The 15,310-nt window shown below is 43.9% G+C and overlaps 1 protein-coding gene across 3 annotated transcripts; it reads left to right on the top strand.

The window, feature by feature from the left end:
* The first annotated feature begins 554 nt into the window (after window positions 1-554).
* SNRPA1 (small nuclear ribonucleoprotein polypeptide A') lies at window positions 555-13,382 on the top strand. Of its 3 annotated transcripts, XM_060156732.1 has the most exons (9): window positions 555-710; window positions 2,306-2,453; window positions 3,456-3,534; window positions 7,542-7,588; window positions 7,879-7,981; window positions 8,567-8,646; window positions 9,056-9,131; window positions 9,784-9,877; window positions 12,982-13,382. In XM_060156732.1, the coding sequence occupies exons 1-9, from the start codon at window positions 629-631 to the stop codon at window positions 13,038-13,040; spliced, it is 768 nt and encodes a 255-aa protein (XP_060012715.1). In that variant the 5' UTR covers window positions 555-628; the 3' UTR covers window positions 13,041-13,382. The 3 variants fall into 3 exon arrangements, 1 of the variants encoding a protein (XP_060012715.1); XR_009541930.1 differs by lacking the exons at window positions 2,306-2,453; window positions 7,542-7,588; window positions 12,982-13,382 and having other exon boundaries at window positions 579-710; window positions 8,567-9,131; window positions 9,784-9,857; XR_009541929.1 differs by lacking the exons at window positions 2,306-2,453; window positions 3,456-3,534; window positions 12,982-13,382 and having other exon boundaries at window positions 586-710; window positions 8,567-9,131; window positions 9,784-9,857.
* Window positions 13,383-15,310: the final 1,928 nt, after the last annotated feature.

Here is a 15,310-nt window from a genome sequence, read left to right as displayed (position 1 = left end):
AACTAATCTATGGTGTTGGATTCGCAGTTGCCCTTGGGGAGGGGGGAGGGGGGCAGGTTTTCCGAATAGTGTTCCTTTAGGAGGCCGGCGGCGGCCACGCGGGTGTGCTCACTCTGCTGCAGATTTCTGATCTAAGCGCTTTCCTGTGTACCAGGCTTCAACATGAATATCTAATTATCTGTAGAGCACAGGCCTAACCACAAATTCGACCGGGGCGGGCGACCCAGCCCGTCCTCATCTGGTTACGCCGGGGGCCAAAATCCGGGACCCATCACTGGACCCACGGGTGGAGTGAGGACAGTCACAGCCTCCGTTTCACCTCACGGTGCACGGATGCACGAGCAAGTTCCCTTTGGGGGCTTTCACATTTTGTTATCTTGCGGACACAGCTGTCTGGACTCGGGGGCCCTGCAGACCTAGGCGGTGCCAGAAGAACAGAGCCAGAACCAGAGCGGAGCCCGAGCCCAGGGGCGTGGCTCCTCGATTGCTTCGGCCTGGACGCTGCTCAGCCCGCTCACGCCGGCGGCGATTGGTGCTGCCTGGCGCGGGCGCGGGCGCGGGCGCGGGGCATGTCGGGACGTCAGTGCGGCAAGAGGAGCGGGCGGCGAGGCGGGCGGGAGGTGGCAGGATGGTGAAACTGACGGCGGAGCTGATAGAGCAGGCGGCGCAGTACACCAACGCCGTGCGGGACCGCGAGCTGGACCTGCGGGGTGAGTCGGACAGGGGCGGGCGGTCCGGCCTCCCTGCCCGCCAGGCGGCCCGGCCTAGCCGCGTGCGCCAGGGCCGGAGCGTGGCCGGCGGCCTGCGTCCCGGGCTCCGAGCCGGGATGGGTCCCGCTGTCGTCGGCGAAAAGCCGTCTCTGGGCCCTTCCGAGGCGCCCCTCACCCCAGCTCCTCCCCGCACACACGGGGCCGCCGCGATGCTCCGGTAGGACCGCGGGCCTGTGCCGGGCCAGCCGGGCGGGCTTCGCGGCCTGAGCCGCTGCGGGGCCGGGAAATACACGATCTAGCGATTGCGACCCTCGTGCGGAGCGAGACGCGTTAACTTGCTGTCGTGAGAGTGTAGACAGGGTAAGGGAGCGAGGAGACGAAGTACGGGACAAAAGCGATTGTCTTCCCGATATTTGCCCCTCATTGGCTTCAGTCGTCTTTTCCCCTTTTACCAGAACATTGTAAAGAGCGGACTGTGGGAGCGAGGCTGGCGCTGCCCGGTGCCTGCGGAAGGGTCGCGGAAGCCCCCGAACTGTTAGGTTCCTGTAGTGATTTCCGCCTCGGCGTGCAGCTCGTCAGCATTTTAAGGGGCGGCTTCTCCGGGGATAAGATAATTAGTCTTGGCCTGAGATTCGCTCCCACGGGGAAAGCGCGGTCGCCGGAGCAGCACGGCTGCGGGCTCTGCTTTCTGCTTGCTTTTTTGTTTGCTGACAAAACCCAGTACTTTCGTTTTGTTGAAACTAAGTTTCTTAGAGAAAGGTTCAACTCAAGCGTAACCGACCGCTTTCACAGTCTTGGCACAGGTGATCCCTGCCTTCTCTCTGAGTCTGAAGTGCACCCCAACGTTGAGGAGTCTTGTTTTGGTGCAGCACTTACTTTGATGTAGCCCTTACAGCTCTGCACTGTGTACTTTCACCTTGGCTCGTTTAACTTCTTTTTTTCTCCGAGCACTTAGCACAATAATCATGCCCGTCTTAGACAAATCAGGGAGTATTTGAGTTGTCCACAGGGTGATTTATCATTGTGTGTAAACTATTGACTTTCAACTCTGGGTTTGAGCTGGGGGAGGTGAAGTAAGGGGGAACTGTCATGATATCATGAAGACATCCCAATGAGTTCTAGGAATCGGGCCTGTGGGATGCAAAAGAGGTTGAGGGCTGTTGTCCACCATGTGTGAACAACGTTTGGACGCTGACAGTTAAGCAGCTCACAGCGTAAAGTCCTCTTAGGCCACTTCACTAGCTCTGGGGCCTTGCTTAGAGCAGCATTAGGCACCTTGTAAATATTCTTGAAAACTGTTAGGTACTAGTTACTGCTAGTAAGTATTCTCATCATTACTGCCCTTGTCACCATCGCCATCTTCATGTCCACTGCTAGACTATAAGCTTCATGGCAGCTGGGACTTGTGACTGTCTTGTTCCTTGTACTATGTGCCAGTACCTGGCAGTGTCTGGCAACGGCACAGGTGTTAGGTAAACACTTTTGGAAGGAACATTAGCTGTGAGTCCAATTACATGAAATGCTGCTAATGTTTTAGGTGCCTTTTAATTATATTAATACTTGTGTGGGTGTTTTTTTTTTCCTCCTTTTTGCAGGGTATAAAATTCCTGTCATTGAAAATCTAGGCGCTACCTTAGACCAGTTTGATGCCATTGATTTTTCTGACAATGAAATCAGGAAACTGGATGGTTTTCCTTTGTTGAGAAGACTGAAAACATTATTAGTGAACAACAACAGAATATGGTAATTGTCTACTAGTGGAAAGTAGCTTTTTCCCCCTAGAGTAAATGTTGCAGAGTTCCCTGAAGAAGTTGCAGTATATACTGCCAGTTAAACCTACATATTTCTTTATTTTTCTTTTTAACCTACATATTTCTTAAATGGAAAATGAGCTGCACTTGTCTCATACAGATCCAGAGATTAATTTGTCATTGGTCTAGTCTTATTTGCATTTATTCAGAAATCTTGTGTGTGTGTATATATGTTCATGGTAAGTTTCTAATTTAAGTTAAAAACATGCTGCTTTGTACATATTTTGGTTGATTTCTAAAATAATAATTAAAATTATCAGAGGGGTCATATTAAAGAGATAACATAAAATTCAACAATTATATTTTTGACTGAACATCTCATTCTACGTCAAATCCTCTGCTATTTGTTTTTCTTTAACTGCAGCTGATTTTTAGAATATTGCTTATTGAAATTAAGATTTTTTTTTTTGACCCACGTTCATCATCTCTGTAAATTTTGTTGGAGAAAAGTTATTAAAGGTCTATAGACAATGTCTTTAAGAAGTTCTGGGTGTTGAGTTGCGTTTTTTTAATAGGTGTATTTCTCATGAGTTAACTATTCCGTTGTGGTTTGGTTGGTGTATCTTGTGCTTGAGCTGTGAATGCAGAACCACTTGTATTTCTGTGCTACCTGCACACAAGTCCTGAGATGAGCAAAGTAAGTCTATTTACACAGGACTTTCTCTTCGTCTTAGGTCTCATTAGATAGTGTAGCAGTGGAAAGAGCCCTCGGCAGCTTTCAGGAGGCATTTCAGGAGGCATGGATTTTAAAATCATCCCACTTCTGTGACCTCAGACAAGTTTCCTCTTTGTGCCTCATTTTCCTTCTGTTAGAATGTTGGAAGAAAGATCTCTAAGGTTCTTCCCGCTTTGAAGTCCTCTGGGCAAGGGCTTAGATGAAGTTGTTAGCTTACTTAATTTTTACTTTCATTAAGATTTTTTCTTTTTATTTTAGCCGTATAGGTGAGGGACTTGATCAGGCTCTGCCCTGTCTGACAGAACTCATTCTCACCAACAACAGTCTTGTGGAATTGGTAAGTTGAACAGGGGAAAAACGTATTTGCAGGGAGGAGTTAAAGGTACTACATGCCTTTTACAGAAAACTTGGAAAATCCAGAAAATTATCTCATCATCCTTTTTCTTTTCTTAATTAATTCAGGAAAAGGGCCTTTTTTGGCTATGTGATGCAAATATCTTCCCACTCTGTAGCTCACCTTTTGACTCTCTTAGGGTCTTGATAGAGAAGTTCCTAATTCAAGCATAATCCGTTTCATCAGTCTGTTGTTATTAGTACTTTTGAGTTCTGTTAAGCTTCCCCTACCCCAGGGTCATAAAGAAACTCACATATTCTGTTTTCTAGAATCACAGTGTCCAGTATGGTAGCTATTAGCCACAAGTGGCTACTTTGAATTAAGATATACTAGAATATAAAATACACTACAGATTCTAGAGCATTACTACAAAAAAAAAAGAATATAAACTATCAATTTTTTTAAACTGACATTGAAATGGTAATATTTTGGAAAATAGGTAAAACAATGTATTATTAAAATTAGTTTCTCCTGTTTTAATGTCACTACTAGAAAATTACATATGTGACATACGTTAAATTTTGTTGGAGAGTTTTATTCGAGAAATTATTGTTTTACTCCACATTTAGATCAACGATCCATTTGAAATCTGTTTTTTTTTCAAAAAAACCATTATACTTTGTTTCTTTATTTTTTTATAAATTTATTTATTTATTTTATTATTTTTGGCTGCGTTGGGTCTTCGTTGCTGCGTGTGGGCTTTCTCTAGTTGTGGCGAGCGGGCTTTGCATTGCGGTGGCTTCTCTTGTTGTGGAGCATGGGCTCCAGGTGCACGGGCTTCAGTAGTTGCGGCTCACGGGCTTAGTTGCCCCTCAGCATGTGGGATCTTTCTGGACCAGGGCTCGAACCTGTGTCCCCTGCATTGGCAGGTGGATTCTTAACCACTGTGCCACCAAGGAAACCCCTGAAATCCAGTTTCTTATAAGATAGGGGGCAAGTTTCATTTTCTCTATTTGGATATGATTATTCTTATGCTTTTTAAATTTCTGCTCTCTGTATAATTTTTAACAAAATTGAGCTTATACTATACATTGTTTTGCAACCTAAATTTCTCACTTAAATACTGGATGTTTAAGTTCATATGATATAACTTGATTTAAGGTTATTATGCCCTTAACCCTCCCTTCCCTATTTCCCTGATCGTTCCTTTCCTGGTGGACGAGGTCTATAAGCTTCTTTCAGATTCCCAAAGGAGTACTTGACTCCAAAAGTAAGAAAGCACTGATCTGAGGGCATGTCCTTTCTAAACTATATGAGGTATGTGCGTTCATAGGGAACTTGTGGCATGATGGGGGCAGTATATTCTGTGTGTTGTAATTGTGTTTAAAGCTGTTTGCAAAGATGAAGGCTGTTTGTCCGATCAGTCACCGAAAGAGGTGTATTAAAATCCTGCATGATAGTGGATTTGACTGTTTCCTTGGAGTTCTGTCAATTTTAGTTTTATATATTTTTAGGTTATTTTATTTGATATATCCAAATTTTATGTATCTTACTGATGAAATAAACCTTTTATGTGTGGTGACCCTCTTTACATCTTATTAGTGCTGTTTTACCCTGGTTGTCTATTTTATCTGCTGCAGTATACCAAAACAAGCTTTCTTTCAATTAGTATTTGCATAATCATTTTTTTCATCCTAACTTTACATTGTTTTTCTGTACTTATATTTTAGATTTGTCTCTTGAAAACAGCATATGATAGGATTCTTTTCTTAAATCCAGTCTGAAGTCTGACTTTTAAATGAAATAGTCTGTTTATGTTTAATGTAATTACTGGTATATTTGAGTTTATCTTCTTTCTTTTCTAGAATTTTTTATTTGTTCCATCTATCTGCAATTTTTTTTCTCTCCTGTATTGCTCGCTCTCACTTTTTTTGACATTCCACTTCTCCTTCTGATAGTTTAGAGATTAATTAATTATTAAATAGACTCTGTTTCTATTCTTAGCATTCTAGGAATTAGCACACCCATATTTATCCAAGTGTAAAGCAGTTAACCAGCACCTCTACCTCCTGAATAATGTGGCACCTTAACCATCTCACCGCCCCCCACCCCCCCCCCCCCGTGAAGACGTCACTGTGTTTTGCACAGTCCGTATGTGTGTCTGTGTGTGTGACTAAATTTACCGTTCTTCCTTTCTTTTGGTTTTGCAGCTTTATTGAAGTATGATGGACAAATGAAAATTATATATGTTTAAGGTGTACAATGTGAAATTTGATATATGTATACATTGTGAAATGATTACCACAGACTAACATATTCACCACTTCACCTAGTTACCTTTTCGTGTGTGCAGTGAGAATACTTGAGATCTACTTTTTTATCATATTGAGTACACCATATGTTATTTTTAACTGTAGTCGCAATGTTGTACCTGAAATCTCTAGAACTTATTTATCTTATAACTGAAAGTTTGTGCTCTTTAATCAATAGCTCATCTCCCCTTTCCTCCACCCCCCCAGCCTCTGGTAACCACCATTCAACTCTGTTGCTGTGAGTTGGACTTTTCTTGAGATTCCACATAAAAGTGAGGTCAGGCGATATTTGTCTTCCTTTGTTCCTTTTTGGATTGTTCTTTAGATTTCCTTTAGTGATGGTGTGCCAGTAGCAAGCTTTAGCGCTCCCTCCCATGCTGTTGTGAGGTATTTAAAAGTGGCAGCTTTCTGAGCACCTGGCTGTGTTGCCCTCCCCTGCTTTTACTTGTACTTTTTTCCTCATTGTCCCTCTTGGCCCTGTCCCACTTAGTTCAGATCTGTTTTAGCAGTTTCTCCTCCATGTGGGGCTTTGTTCTGGAAAGGGCACAGTTTCTGGTGGAGTGAAGTCCCAGATTGCTCGAGCCCTTCAGGCGTCATCACACACTTAATGTGTTCATTATTGGGACATGCCTATCCTTTGCCTATCCTTTCTCAAACTGGGTATCTGTCAGTCGCTTTGGAGTTCTCGGGTCTCTTTGACGCCTCTCTGCCTTTCCTCTCTTCTTCCTTTATGGATGTTGTCACCAGGCAAGTCATGTAGCTCTCACAGTAGTTTGTCCTCACTGGCTTCTGTGTTAGGTTCTTGCCAGAGTGCCTTTTCATCTAGTTTGCTTGTAGTTGACTGTACATTTTGGTTTTCCTATCCTTGTGGCACTGTGTTTTATGACATAATTCGGGAAGATTCAAAAGCTAATCTGCCTTCTTCCCATATACGTGTTTTTTTGTTTGTTTGTTTTTGTTTTTTTTGCGGTACGCGGGCCTCTCACTGTTGTGGCCTCTCCCGTTGTGGAGCACAGGCTCCGGACACACAGGCTCAGCGGCCATGGCTCACAGGCCCAGCTGCTCCGCGGCATGTGGGATCTTCCCGGACTGGGGTACGAACCCGCATCCCCTGCATCGGCAGGCGGACTCTCAACCATTGCACCACCAGGGAAGCCCAATATATACATTATTTTTTAAGTGTACTCCTTGTCCTTGAAAATTTTATTTGAAGAGGTTTGGGGGCGCCTAGAATAAAGCTGCCTTCCCTCAAAGATGACATACCCGTGTTCCTCCCAGGCACCAACAGGAAAAACCACCTTACACCAAGATCACGGTTTGAGGTTCCCTATGTGAACAACTTGCTGAAAAGTTACAGCAGTTTTCACATTGCTTTCTTTTCTCAATCACTGCTTCAAGCTCAGTAGTCCTTTTGAACTTGCTACAGGAAATGATTTTTTTTTTTTTGGTCTCTTCTGCTGTTGAGACAGAAACTGTTGTGGCCAAGGTATTAAGTTTAAGAAGCTCAAATTTATGAACCAGAGTATTCAGTAGAAATGTACCAAGCATCTGTGATGTGCTTGTGTTGTGCGGTTCTGGGGCAGGAAAAACAAATGCATAAAAGACAAGATCAGTCCTTGCTCCAAAGGCATCCACCATTTCACGGTATCAAAATGGGGTGTGGTATTCATGTTCTTACCTGTGGCTGTTATTTTACAGGGTGATCTGGACCCTTTGGCATCTCTCAAATCATTGACTTATTTAAGGTATGGAAATTATTTGTGGTGGTGACAATAAAGTCTTTTAAAATAACACCATTACCAGCCTTGATCTTAAAGTCATCAGTTAGTAAAAAGTACCTTTAAAAAACAAATACTGAAAGTATTTCCTTTGGGCTATGTTAAAATTTCCCTAGTGTTAAGTTCTTATGACATTGAAATGTGAAGAATAGTGAACTTTGCCTTACTTCATGGACTCATTAGATTTTTATTAAAATGGATCTCTTGAATGCTGTACTGTGAACAACATTGGCACTGTATTGTTCCTTTTCTTGTAGTATTCTAAGGAATCCTGTAACAAATAAGAAGCATTACAGACTATATGTGATTTATAAAGTTCCACAAGTCAGAGTACTGGATTTCCAGAAGGTGAAACTAAAAGTAAGTATTACTCTGTTGTAAGTCATTATAGATTGGTGTGTTTTCCTTTATACTTTCGTTACTGACTTTTTAAATGGCCCAGTGATTTTTATCATTGGTTTATAATGAGAATGGGGAGGGGGTGCTAAGTCAATTTTCGCATACGGTGTTTATGGTGGGACTTTGAGTTCCGGTTGTCTTGTGGGGGACTGGCCTTTCTAGAGGTGGCACAGCCTCAGAGCTGCCGTGGGCACTGTCACAGCAGACGGCCTGCTTAGATGCACTCCCTGTGGGGAGTGTAATGTAATCCACGTTTCAGTACCTTTAATTGTTAGAATGATTTTCCCTTTATTGGGGGATTTTTTTTTTTTTTAACCTTCTTAGTTCCTTGAGAGCCCCTCCTTGAAACTCGGAGAGGGAACTTTCTTCAAGGACCTTCACCAGAAAGGCGACCACTGTGTCTCCTTTTAATGTGAAATTGGCTTCGTGGTATTTTCACCAGCCCAGAGTATTCCAGGAGAGTTTTCTTCCATGTTTTCTGAGGAATGCATCTAAATGCATGTGGTATTCCTATTTCCATTAACTATGTGTGTGGTGTCGCTGTAGGAGCGTCAGGAAGCAGAGAAAATGTTCAAGGGCAAACGGGGTGCACAACTTGCAAAGGATATTGCCAGGAGAAGCAAAACGTAAGATCCGGATATCCAACTTCACTCCACTTCACCTTCAGAAACATTATCTGTCTGGCATTTTGCCTCCTGCAAAATGAAATGAAACACCTGTGACTAATACAGTACTAAATTTGCGTGATGGTGATCCATGACCATCAGTGGTCCATGTATCACATGAGATTTCTACCAGGGTAGCAGAGCAAATATTTCAGTATTCAGTCTTAGTGTGATATTATATACGTCCTCCTTTCTCTGTAGGAAGATGAACTGGGTGGTGTTTCTGAAGGAGAGAGTTTCTTGTATCAGTTTGTTAACAAAGATAAGATACTACACTGGTTGAATTACTTTCAAAAGCTTTTGAAAGTAAAAGAGAAGCAATTTCTATTGGTCTGGATTTGACAGTTTTGTACTTCCCTCCCCTCCCAAGTTTCAATCCAGGTGCTGGTTTGCCAACTGACAAAAAGAAAGGTGGGCCATCTCCAGGGGATGTGGAAGCAATCAAGGTAATCATGTGTTAGGATTCTTGGACTGGAGTGAGCTGTTATGGGTTTAGGACACAAAATTATGTAATAACCCAAGTAATAAATCAAACACTGCAAATTTTCCCCACAGTTGTTAGAATCCAGCTGTATTTTTGTGTAAGGAAAAACTAGCTTAAAGATATCATATGACTAGACTTTGACTTGAATTAATTATATGAGCCAGTCAAAGTGGAGGCAACTCTGGTCTTTCTCATTTTCCCAGGATGTGTTTTATTTGAACAGTTAGTTACCTTTGCATGCTGTCTTAATTTTTATTTTGAAAGATTTGCTACCTGAAAGATCCTGCTTGATGAGAAATCCTAATTTTATAATACTGCCTCCTAAATTATCCAGTAGCATAATTCCAAATAGGTACTTCAATTAGCTAAGATTTTAGGACACGAGCAGCGATTATTTGCTCTCTTATAATAGGGTCTACAGCTGTTTACCAATTTTGGAAATTTATGATTCGGTTTTGGGCTTGATTTCACTGTGCCAGTAAAATTCTTCCCCCAACAAAGCACTATTTAATATTCCAACTCACAAAGACGGTGTGAATTCCTGTGAGTGTTTTCTGGGTGTTGGAGGCTTAGATGAAAGTAACTGTCCGTCTCCATTGTCTCCTGGCATCCAGAATGCTATAGCAAACGCATCAACTTTGGCTGAAGTGGAGCGGCTGAAGGGCTTGCTTCAGTCCGGTCAGATACCTGGCAGAGAACGCAGATCAGGTAACAATGTTCTGTCTTTATTTCCAAATTAATGGTACACTTGGAGTGATTGCAAAACAGTTTAGATGCTACGACCCAAGAATGCTACAGTAGTGCCTCATTACCATCTAATCTAATCCACACAAAATGCCTTTAAATGCTCTTTGAAGAGAAATCATTTGTTAAAGAATGTTATGTTCTAGGACTCTGGGGTTTTTGTAAAAGTTGAGACAAACATTATTTCATAGCCATGGAATGAAAGCGAACAGTGGAGGTGACCGTGTTGCCTTTGACCCCTGTCCATGTAGGCTAGCTTAGCAGATGAGGACACAGGCTCCAGAGCCAGACAGGCTGAGGGTCAGAGCTTAGCTTCACCAGTTCTGTCCTTGGGTAAATTTCTTAATCTCTACTTACTCTTAAATCTGTGTCCTTATCTTTAAATCTGAGATAGTGATAATGGTAACCTCAAAAGGTTGTTGGGAGGACTAAGTAAGATACTTCGTAGGTAGCACTGAGCATAGGGTGTGAGCCCTTCTGATAGTAAATGCCAGCTTTGTGTCAGGCAAACTGGTGGACACTTGGGTATAAAGTGAAAACTACCCCAGACCGTGCATATTACAAGTTTGATATGAATGTAACTGGGACCTCTGTCTAGACTGGCAGCTCAGGGAAACTTTCCTTGGGGAAATAATGCTGGAACTGAAGCTAAAAATGAGTAAGACGTTAATTAGACCAGTGGTTCTCATCCGTGTGGTCCTTGGGGCCCTGGGGCACACATTTTTGGTTTCCTGGGTGACGATGGAATGGGGGTGCATAAAGCACCTCTGTGCCTACATGGGTGGTTGGCCCCCTGCACTTGTGCTGGCTCAGGTGAGAGGCAGGCAGCTTCACCAACGTGAAGTGAGCTTGCCACTTCAAGGAGAGCGGCTGGTGTTTGTTACCAATGATAATCAAATTTTCAAGCAGAAATTAAAAGCTGGGAAAATTCTTTTCCACAATTGTAACCTTGACAGTTTCCCAGTACTTCCAGACTTCTCTGCGGAAATTGTTGCTATTAATGAATGTGATTTTTTTATATAACATATAAAGAAATGGGTCAACATTTGGAAGACCTGTATAACTCAGTGAACAACGTTTTCCAAATGATGTTACAGAGTTATGCATCCATTCAGAGTACAGAATAAACCGGTGGATTTTCAAGTCAGAGAGTATGAAAAGTTCATTGATAAGGTTTCAGACTCCACACTGCAATCTAACCTTTAAGAAACTACCACTTTCAGGACTTCCCTGGCAGTCCAGTGGTTAAGACTTGGCTTTTACTGCTGTAGGCCTGGGTTTGGTCCCTGGTCGGGGAACTAAAATCCCACAAGCCAAGTGGCGTGGCCAAAAAAAACAACTACCACTTCTGTCAAGTTTGGGCATAGTATCAGAAAAGAATATCCACAACTGCCTGCAAAGACTTAAAATACTCCTCCCTTGTCTAACTACATGTCTGTGTGAGGCTGACTTTCTTCATACCCTTCAATCAAAACAACATACTGTAGCAGGTGGAATGATGAAGTCAGTACACGGGTCCAGCTGCTATTTGGCAGACATTACAGAGATGGGCAAAACTAGAAAATAATGCCGACTTTCTCACTAAATATTTTTGTTTTAGAAAATATTGGTATTGTTATATTTTATAAAAATATAAACATTGTTACTATATAATAGATTTATTGTTTTAATGAATTACTGTTTTTTAAAATACTTTAATTTTCTAACATACTATTGATAAACGTAATCTACTTAAACAAAAGCTCTTTGGGTCCTAAAATTAAAGTATTTGAGAACCCCTGAACTAGACAAAGGCAGAATGGCATTCTCGGGGCAAGGAACTGCACTGGCCTTAAGAGAGCCTTGCACACTTGGACTGAAGGAGGACAGTGTGAGCCAAGGTCAAGGGATGGGGGAGAATGTGGTGAGACGGGCAGCAGAGTGAGCTCTCAAGTCCAGCCCCTCCGGGGACTGCAGGCCTGCAGTCCCCATGCCGGAGGAGGTCTGCGGTCCTGAGAACAATACAGGTCTGTCAAAGGCTTTCAAGACTCCCTGGTAACAGCTTGGGGGAGGAAGCTGTGTCTAATTGTTTATTGGGACTGAAGTATCACAAAATTACTGAATTAATTTGCTTCCCCTAAAGTGTTTTATTTGAGCCTTAGGCTAGCTTTGGATTTTTCAGTGTCATCTAAACATGCGGGCACATTGAGGACAGGAAGATGGAGATTGTTCCTGGTTCTGTCAATTTCAGCGGGCCCAGGCTTCTGAGTAGCACTTCCTGTATCTAGAAATGTAATGTTTGGGTCTAACTAGAAACAAACATGAGAAATTTTCCCTAACATTGACAGGGTTAAAACATTTCCTTTATCAGAATACATTGACTAAAATATCTGCAATAAATTGTTGACAAATAACAACTGTTTCATTGTTGTTGCCATATTTTTCTTAATTTAGAGACATAGTCACTAACTGACTATCCCCAGCATGTGGTAGGTATTCCCCCTCCCCGCCCCTTTTTTAAATTTTTTTGAGTGTTCCCAGTTTCTTTGCCCATAGTAGTGGCAAGAACAAAACACAAAGTGTAAGCTTTTTGTGTTTATAAAAAATGAGTTAGGCTTCCCTGGTGACACAGTGGTTGAGGGTCCGCCTGCCGATGCCGGGGACACAGGTTCGTGCCCTGGTCCGGGAGGATCCCACATGCCGTGGATCGGCTAGGCCCGTGAGCCATGGCTGCTGATCCTGCGTGTCTGGAGCCTGTGCTCCGCAATGGGAGAGGCCACGGCAGTGAGAGGCCCGCATACCGCAAAATAAAAAAAAAAGTTATCAGCTTGACTAGAATGGCAGGCAAAGAGTTTGACTTTCATTAAACACCTTTGTGACCCTTCCCCTTAGGAACTGACAGTCCTTTCCAATACCTGCCAAAGACAGATGGTCTCCAGACCCTAAACTCCTCAAGGCAGAGGCCGCTGTTGGGCTTTTGTACCTTGCCCAGGGCCTGGCACACAGCAGCCTCACGGATGGGCGCTCACACACTGAGCAAGCACGTTCTCTAAAATTGATATTACTTCCGGCTTTGTGTTTTTCTCTAGGCCCCACTGATGATGGTGAAGAGGAGATGGAAGAAGACACAGTCACAAATGGGTCCTGAGCAGGGTGGCCTCTAAGGATCTCAGGACGTACAAGAGTCCACTTCAGACAGGTCCTGCTTTTTGAACAGCTTTGTTTGTGTCAGCAAGGTAGAGTTCATAAGCATTGTTGAAATGCTTAAGACTGCTGGTAATTTTGTAATAAAAATTTTGAAATCTAAATGCCAGTTTTCTATCAATAGTGCAAATAAAGGACATGCTGTGCTGCGGATTGCACATCATTGGGGTGTATGTGTGGTGAGGCCTGGACGTGTGGGAGTTGGAAATGCAGGAGGGCAGATCTTGTGGGTAGGCTTCCCAGTCCTCATGAAATGTTTAGGTTTTTAAATTCATAATAAAACTTACGATTATCTATGTGCTGCCACTGATTGTCAGAATTTGCGATCTTGGGTGCATCTTTTTTCTGCATGAAAAATAACAAGAGCTTTGTTAAAGGCAGCCAGGCTCTAGGGCTTTACAGAAGTCAACATCCTTTAAAGTTTTTATTTAACCCTATGTACAAACATGCAAACGATGAACTGCTGGTTGGGACAGTTAGAGGGGATGCGATGTCTGCCTGTCAGTTGGTGGGATTTGTGCAGAGCAGCAGCACGTTCCAGCGCTGAGGACGCAGTGGAGGAGTTGGGGCTGCCCGGCAGCCCACTAAGGCGTGGTGTCCAGCTCCTGGGTGCCCATTACAGTCCTAACACCCTGCTGTGGCCAGTTTGGGCTAATCTAAAAATCAAGGTGGGGCTTCCTTGGTGGCGCAGTGGTTAAGAATCCTCCTGCCAATGCAGGGGACACGGGTTTGAGCCCTGGTCCAGGAGGATCCCACATGCCGCAGAGCAGCTAAGCCCGTGCACCACAACTACTGAGCCTGCGCTCTAGAGCCCGTGAGCCACAACTACTGAGCCCACATGCCACAACTACTGAGCCCACGTGCCACAACTACTGAGCCCACATGCCACAACTACTGAAGCCCGCACACCTAGAGCCGGTGCTCCGCAACAAGAGAAGCCACCGCAGTGAGAAGCCCGCGCTCCGCAACGAAGAGTAGCCCCCGCTCGCCACAACTAGAGAAAGCCCGTGCACAGCAATGAAGACCCAGTGCAGCCAAAAATAAATAAAATAAATTTATAAATAATAAATTTTTTAATAAATAAAAATCAAGGTGGTGGAGGGGAGTGCCTTCGCCAGCCATCTTTTCTCATCTGCTGGTGTTTGTGTTGTTTTTTTAAAGCTCCCTGGATGATTTCTAAATGTGAGAAGCACTCCTCTAAATAGGCCCTGAAACAGTTTGGGGTGATTGCTGATGGACTAGTTGCTGTTCGTGTAAGGCATATACAAGATGCCTGGGACACAAAGAAACTCCTGCTTGGAGGAGCTGACAGTCTAACTGGGGAGGCAGAACCTCACACAGTAGTGGGGCTAAACCTCAGTGCGGTAGCAACGAAGAGAGAAGAATGGGTAGAGCCTTCAGACAGCTTCGGAAAGGAGATGGAGCTTGGGCATCAGGAGGACCTGGCCTTTAGATTTCCTCAGTACAACCCTAGACCAGTGCCTCTCCAACTCCAGTGCACTGGGAACCCTGGGGGTCTTGCCAGAGTGCAGGGTCTTTTGTGGGGCCTGAGGCTCTGTGCTTCTAGCAGGTTCCCAGGAGCTGTCCATCGGAGGATGAACTCAGGATTTCTAGCCTTACTGCTCACCCCTTCCTTACACCTTCCGGGGCCGTTCCCTATGATCTGTTTACTGATTGATTACAAAAAGCACTTCTCTTTCTCTTTGGAGGTAAAGTGTGGTCTTACCTGCCTCTTCTTTAACAAATCACTTTTCTGGATGATTGTGCCATGTCAGGAAGGGCCTGTGCTCTCAGGAACCAGGATTTATACTCAGCCCCTGGCGGCACTGAAAAGGCCTCCCTGGCAGAGGCCAGCCTACTGGGTGTCTGAGTGACACTTGCAGCTTCTGATGGAGGGGATAATGTTCAAAAAGCCAGGTGGTAACACTTTAGCTCTTGACAGTGGAGTAGGTACTTGGCGTGAGCTCAGAGTTGGGTCTGGTTTTCACTCAGGCTGGATTTCAATGTTTTGATTGCTAGTGCTGTGTCCATCATCAGTTTGGGGGCATTTCCCTGATGGACCTCCCTACACCCTCCCCAGTCATGATTCATCTTTCAAAGCTCCCTCATCTTTCAAAGCTCCCAACAGGAAAGGTTTACAGTCCCATGACAAGACCAAAGCACAAGACTGCAAAAAAGCCACAGCAATTCCAGAGGGCTACAGGCCCCTGAGCT

Source organism: Lagenorhynchus albirostris, chromosome 1, assembly GCF_949774975.1.
Source record: "Lagenorhynchus albirostris chromosome 1, mLagAlb1.1, whole genome shotgun sequence".
In the NCBI taxonomy this organism is placed as follows: domain Eukaryota; kingdom Metazoa; phylum Chordata; class Mammalia; order Artiodactyla; family Delphinidae; genus Lagenorhynchus; species Lagenorhynchus albirostris.
Note: the sequence above shows the minus strand (reverse complement) of the source record. Positions and strands in the feature narration are given on the sequence as shown.

Bases quoted from the DNA above. Each gene is read 5' to 3' on its own strand.
- SNRPA1 (XM_060156732.1), top strand. From the start codon at position 629: ATGGTGAAACTGACGGCGGAGCTGATAGAGCAGGCGGCGCAGTACACC. The intron at 711-2,305 runs GTGAGTCGGACA...TCCTTTTTGCAG, and splicing joins CCGCGAGCTGGACCTGCGGG to GGTATAAAATTCCTGTCATT. The intron at 7,589-7,878 runs GTATGGAAATTA...CTTTTCTTGTAG, and splicing joins AAATCATTGACTTATTTAAG to TATTCTAAGGAATCCTGTAA.